General features: G+C 64.9%; 1 protein-coding gene across 5 annotated transcripts in view; it reads left to right on the plus strand.

The window, feature by feature from the left end:
* Nucleotides 1-6,381, plus strand: part of SEPTIN9 (septin 9) — a 138,500-nt gene extending 132,119 nt beyond the window's left edge. For all 5 annotated transcript variants that reach the window (XM_077754982.1, XM_077754990.1, XM_077754994.1 and 2 more), the window contains 5 exons: nt 404-521; nt 1,397-1,492; nt 1,790-1,886; nt 5,179-5,230; nt 6,246-6,381. In XM_077754982.1, the coding sequence (XP_077611108.1) occupies nt 404-521; nt 1,397-1,492; nt 1,790-1,886; nt 5,179-5,230; nt 6,246-6,381 (499 nt within the window). The remainder of the gene's footprint in view (nt 1-403; nt 522-1,396; nt 1,493-1,789; nt 1,887-5,178; nt 5,231-6,245) is intronic.
* Nucleotides 6,382-6,587: the final 206 nt, after the last annotated feature.

The following is a 6,587-nucleotide window of genomic DNA, read 5'->3' on the forward strand; positions in this document are numbered from 1 at the left end:
GCGGCGGGCTGGAGCCAGGGAGTGAGGTTCCGGGGGGTTCTGCCCTGGATGGCAGCCGGCTGCGTGAGCCCAGAGCTGCTGGGTCCTTCCTCCGCTTCTGCCTCCCGAGCGAAGCCCCACGGCCACCAGAGCAATGACAGCCCCAGCCGCCCCTCTCTGGGACGACGCCTTGCCCAGGACGATGCTCAGAGCTGCTCTCCTCCCCAGCCTGCTCCTGTCCGGCATCAGGGGAGGCCTCTTGCTTTTCCCCGTCCCTCACTCGAGGCTCGGCTGGCACTGAGCCCGTGGCTTTGGCCTTGTCGGCATGTCCCCGCCTGGGAGCCGGCCGCCGTACCTCTCGCGTCCTGTGCCCGTCCTTTCGGCCCCCGCCAGCCAAACACGCATCCGGGCCCTTCTCTTCCAGCCTCAGGCCCCTGGACATCGAGTTCATGAAGCGCCTCAGCAAAGTAGTGAACATTGTCCCCGTCATCGCCAAGGCCGACACACTGACCCTGGAGGAGAGGATCTACTTCAAACAGCGGGTAGGTAGCTCCGCCTTCCTCCAGCCCCCAGCCCCCTCCTCGTGGGGGACTGAGGCCGCCGTGGGGCGGGGAGGGGGGCATCAGACACCACATGCCAGGCTTTTCTTGAAAAAGGAGGTCCAAGAGGGGTGGCCTCCTGCACGGGGACAGGTGGCCGCGTCTTCCCCGCCATGGCCCCATTTCCTCGCAGGGTCCCGCGTCAGAACCAGCTGAGAACACAGGCGCCCGAGCCCCGCAGAGCCGCCACCCCTGTGGGCACAAGCAGGGGGCCCTTCAGTGTATCCCACTGGCTCCAGAGGCCCCGATGCTGGGGACTTTCCCAGCATGCTTAGGGAGGGATGGTCTCTGCTGTGGGTGCGCAGCCGGGGAGAGCGAGGGGAAAGCCCCAAAGCCCCTGAAGCTGCTGACAGGTGTGGTCTGTGCTTAGGGCAGAAATGACGGCTGTGCGCTGGAATGTCATGTGCGGTGACTGGCCGGAGCCACAAAGGGGGTGATGGTTTGGGCACAGCCGGGTGCACCCTGGCTGCGGAGGGCCCGTGCAGCTCCCGGGACCTGCAGCGACAGAGGGTGTCCGGGTGCAGCTCGAGGGAGGACTCGGCACCCCTGAGCTGCTGTCTCCGGGCTGCGGTGGGCTGGCGAGGGAAGACGGGAGGCGCGTGGGAGCAGCGACCGCGTCCCTCCTGGCAGGCAGGCCTGCAGCTGCCCCTCTCCACTCAGGAGGCACCAGAACTGGAGTGTCAGGGTCTCCTGCCCTTGACCCCAGGCCGGGGCCGGGGCTCCTCACTTTCTGGAGCTCACAGCGTGGGCGGGTACTAGCGGGTCAGTCCAGCACGCTGTGTGGACGGCGCCCACATCTCTCCCCTCCGGATCCCCAGATCACCGCGGACCTGCTGTCCAACGGCATCGACGTGTACCCCCAGAAGGAGTTCGATGAAGACTCAGAAGACCGGCTGGTGAACGAGAAGTTCCGGGTGGGTGTGCTGGCCTGATGCCCTTCCCAGGGGCCCCTCGGCTCCTGCCAAAGGACACGGCGGCGTCTTCCAGGCCTGTCCAGGGGGACTGGGGAAATGGGTGGGATGGCCTTGAGCCATGAGAACGTAGTCTCTGGGCCGGAACGGGTCAGAGCCCACGTGTTCGCATGTGGCTCTCTCGGGCCAAGGGCCTAGGTGGTGGGGGGCCCCGGGCTCAGGGCCACTCCCCTCAGGGGCCTCGGGGGTGGACTGGCCTCTGCACACACACGTGACCAGTGCTGCCCATCCCCCCCACAGGAGATGATCCCGTTCGCGGTGGTGGGCAGTGACCACGAGTACCAGGTGAACGGGAAGAGGATCCTCGGAAGGAAAACCAAGTGGGGCACCATTGAAGGTACTGGCCAAGCCGCTGCCTGGGGCCTCCGGGCCAATCAGAAAACCAAAGCTGCCCCTGCTGGCCTAAAGCTTGCGCACCGAGGCCCGAGCTCTGTGCTCTGGGGACCGCATCTGTTGCTTTGCCCCACTCAGCCTCGGGGGAAGGGGGGGAGCAGCTAGTGGCTGGTCCAGGGCCCCTGGCCATTCACTGATGGAGCCGCGCCTCCATCCCGATTGCCCACAGGGCAGGGGGATGCCCAGAGACGAAGGGATCTATGGTCCCATGGAGTTCTGGGTCCTGGGGCTGCCGATTCAGAGGTGTGCTGTGTGCCCCTGGACAAACTGCTGCACCTCTCTGGCCTGGCACCTGCCTGGGCTTCTGGCTCCATCCAGCGCCAAGGACCAGGCAGCCCCCCCCACATCTCGGGGTCCCGGGACGGTTGTAACAAATTAGCACAGACGGGGCGTCTTGAAACAGAAACTCACTCCTGGCTCTGGAGGTCAGAGGTCAAGGATGTCAGCAGGGCTGGTTCCTTGTAGAGGCCCTGAGGGAGGACGTGCCCAGGGCCTCCCTCCCGTGGCTGCCAGCCACCCTCTGCGTCCCCTTGGTGTGCCCAGTCTCTGCTCTGCCTCCAGCCCTCTGACCATATCCGTCTTTCCATCTTCTCAGAAGGCCCCTGGCCGTTGCTAGTGTTGCCTGAAATCCAAGCGATCGCGTCTTCGGTTCTTTACCCCAGTTACATCTTCAGATGCCCTTTCCGCTAAGTTCTGACTCACAAGTGTCTACGGGGTTTGGGGGGCCACGAGGGGCACGGTGTAACCCACTCAGGTGGTAACACCCCAGGTGGGCTGTATCTGGGCATTTCTTCGCCATCCGCTCTGTTCCCTCCTCGTGCTTCAGAACAGAGCAGGGAGAAAGGACCGACCGAAATGGGCCACTTGTTCCTGGAGCCCGTGGCTGAGGTCCCAGCATCAGCCATTCCCGCACCTGCCGCCCTGTGACGTGGGCAAGTCCCTTACCCCCTATGGCCTCAGTTCCACCATCCTTGAAGTGAGTACTGTGGGCCGAGACTTTAGTAAAACAGGAAAATGTCGCCAAGACTTTGGAGCTTTAGGGGCAGCAAATGCTCTAAGAAAGTGATCACTGAAAACCACCGGTCGGTGGGCGCCCTCCGGCGGGCGCACTGTGCCTTCGTCGTCGTGCTGCGAGCTCAGAGCCCCCGGGGGTGTCCCGGCCCCTCGTGCAGAGAGGCCCAGGCTGTGGGACCCACGGTCCACCCTGCGCCGCCAAGCCTGGGGGCGGGGGGCAGGGCGCGGGGCCGGGAGAGGCATGCGGCCCTTCCCCAGGCGCCCCCTGGGTGCTGGCGGGTTTGGTGCAGGGTGGTGTGTCCTAAACCAGCCTCTGCCTGGGTGTCTTCCAGCGTCGGCCGGATCTGCCTTTGCGCAGCTGTCCCCCGCCTAAGGGTCTGGACCCCGGATGTGTCTCTGGGGGCCGCTCACATCCATGTCCCACGTGACACTCTCTCAGCCAGGCTTTGCCTGGGCTCGTCCTGCCTCGGCCCCTTCTCATCCTGAAATGTTGCCCCTTAGGATCCTTTTGTCACAGGTGCATGTCTTTTGGAGGGTGGTGAGGTGTCAGACGAGAAAGGCCAGCGGGGACCCCCTCCCCTCCCAGAGGGTTGAGGGCAGCCCAGTGATGGGCACGCCTCTGCTGCCCCCTGGTGGCCAGCTCGGGCTGCAGGAATTGTGGGGCCCGGTCCTGCGTCCGGCTCCTGGGTCCGCGAGTCTGTATTCCGTGACCTGTGTGCGGCTGCACCTGCTCACCTTGAGACTGTTGGGAAACGGTCCCATAGCACCTTGTAAGGACTGGGGTGGGGGTGAGTCTCCTTCCCAAGGAACCTGGAGGAAGTTGGTGCCTCATCTCTGACTGTAGAACCTCCAGAACACTGACGGCCTCTTCCTCCCCGACTTTGTGCGCTGGTGACCACCCACCCAGAGGACTGGCCGCTCTGTGCTCGCGTCCGGCAGGCGTGGTGATTAGGCCCTTCCGCCTCGTTCTTGCCGTCTGCCCCATCCCTGGTTCTGTGTCTTTGCTCTTCCCTCCAACTTGCCGTTCGCCCTCCTGAGATATTTTACCCATCCTCGGAAACTGCCCGAAGTGTCCTCAGGAGGAAGGTGGGTGTAATAAAGCACGCTGTTAGTTCATCCAGTCCTCTCGTGTCCCTGAGGTGGGTGACATTTTATCCCCACTTTACAGAGGAGGAAACTGAGGGTCAGAGAGGCCAGAGAACTTCCCCAAGCCAGGAAGCAGCTGCCACAGGCTCACATCCCTGACTTCGGGGCTCTGTCCTTCCCACCAGCACTCACTGCTTCTCCACATTAGTGGCAGTGCTGCGTGAGAGTCCGTCACCAGAAGGTTCTAGTGTGGGCACGTTAGGGGGAGGAGGGCAGAATCCAGGCAAGAGACAACGGGAATAAAATCCAGAAAGCTTGGTAAAGGGGAGGCCCCTGGGGGTTTTGTGCCCTGGTCCTGCCTGCCGGCTTGTGGGGGACCGGGACAGACTCGTGCCCACAGAGGAGCCACAGCATAGCTCACGGGGCGTGTGAAGATGGGGTTAAATGTGCAGGCTGGGCACCTGCTGGCGTTCCAGCTGACCCCTGCGCCCCCCGCCCTCAGTGCAGACGGCGCCCCTCACCGCTCTGCCGAAAGGTCTGCTGGTGCATGATCGTTACACACGCACGTCCTGCGTGCAGCCCCGTCCATCAGTGTCAGCCCCAAGCTGCCACCGGGGTGGGGGGAACTAGAGGCCCCCCCTGCCCCGCCTTCCCCCTCTGTGTGTCGCCGGGCAGTGTGGGGGTTCAGCTTTGCTGGTCCTGAGCTTGATGTAAATGGTGACGCATGGTAGGTGCCTCTGCATCTTGTGTGCACATGTGGGAAGATGCCCAGTGGCCCATGTGGGCCACTTCCTCTTTAAAGTCCCAGCTTGAATTCCGGCCTTGCTCCGTTCCCGCCCCCCCCCCCCGGGGTTCCCGCCCTCCCCCAGACCTCCCTGGTCCCCAGCGAGGGGCAGCGGCCTGCCTTACTGGAGCCCTCTCCCCGCCGCTGCCCGGCTGGCTCCTGTGCTGTGTCCCTGCTAGACAGACCCTCTGGCCGCCAGGGGCCCGGGTGGGCCCCCCACAGTGGCATCCGGGGAGCCCGGTGCCTTCCAGCTGCCCCTGCGCCCACCTGCCCAGCCTCCTCTGGACACCAGGGTCTCCTTGGGGGAGGGGCTTCCAGTGACACTAAAGCCCCTTTTGTCTTTTCTCCTCAGTTGAGAACACCACCCACTGTGAGTTTGCCTACCTGCGGGACCTCCTCATCAGGTGAGAGGGGGCTGTGGGGTGTTGGCCTTGACCCCGTGAAGACCCCCCAGAAGGCCCTAAATCAGGAGCATGGACTGTATGGGGAGCAGGCGGGGGTCCCGGCCAGCAGCTAGCGCCTCCTCCCCCAGGGGGAACTCGGAAGCCCGTTGTCTAAAACAGCTCCGTGGAAGTGAAGCAGGAAGTAAAAACCCTTCTTAATCTGTATAAGATCCCAGGGACGGGAAGGGCCAGGTTCTGACCGCTGCTGCCGAAGCCCGTTGGATTCAGGGCTGGGGTGGAGGGTGAGGGTTCTTGTGTGCCGGGCACCGGGGTGGTGTCCCTGCTGCCATCCCAGGGCCCCCGGGCCCCACCGCTCTGGCCTGGCAGAGGCTTCTCCTGGCCCGAGAGTAGCCCCCTCGGCCCACTGAGAGGGCGCTGGGCCTGGGCCCCGGGCAGGAGACTGGAGAGGGCGGGGCTCCCACTGTGGCTTTTGGGGCCCCAGGTTAGGGGTGGGGGCGTGGCTTCCAGGAGTGACCCCACCGCGTTGGAGAGCCTGGCGGCGAAAGACCGCTACCGTGAGCCCTTCTGACCCCCCCTCCCGTCTCTCCTGTTGGGCTGTGGGCGGAGGAGAACCTGAGCGCAGGACTGCAGGGTCGACCTGCCCTCCAGCTCGGGCCACACCCCCCAACCTGCGGTCCCCCACGGGCCCCTGGCCTGGTGCTTCTGGGTGGCAGCAAGGTCATGCCAGCCCTGTCCCCGCTGAGTGTGCACCCAGCCCCATCCCTGGACTGGCCACAGGCTCAGGCTTGACACGGAGAGAGACAAACGCATTAGAGCACGTGTGTGCCCGGAGGGTCTGGGTTGCCATGGAAACTGCCCTGGATGGGCTTGGAGAGCCAAGTGGCGGCGGGTGGGGTGTAAGCGGGGCAGGCAGTGGGGAGTCCTGGATCAGACCGTGCAGGACCAGTCCCCGCCCCCTCGCCCTGCCCCCAAGGCCTGCCCTGTGACCTGCCTGCTGCCTGTGCCCCCCCCCCAGGACGCACATGCAGAATATCAAGGATATCACCAGCACCATCCACTTCGAAGCCTACCGGGTGAGGCGTCTGCACGAGGGCAGCAGCGCCATGTCCAACGGCGTCGAGGAGAAGGGGCCGGAAGCCCAGGAGATGTAGACCNGAGGACCCGCCGATTCACCCCAACCCCCACCCCAGGCCCAGGTCCTGGTCCGTGCGTGGTGGCGGAGTGCGGCCGCCGGCCTGGTGACCTGGAGCCCCTTCCTGCCCCCTCCTCCCTCCGCGGCCCAGGCCGTAAGTCAGACAGCCCCTCGCCCTCGCCCTCGCCCTCGCCCCCGCCCCGCCCAAGGGCAGAATAGTCAATT

Source organism: Crocuta crocuta, unplaced genomic scaffold (genome assembly GCF_008692635.1).
Source record: "Crocuta crocuta isolate KB4526 unplaced genomic scaffold, BGI_CrCroc_1.0 scaffold50, whole genome shotgun sequence".
NCBI lineage: Eukaryota > Metazoa > Chordata > Mammalia > Carnivora > Hyaenidae > Crocuta > Crocuta crocuta.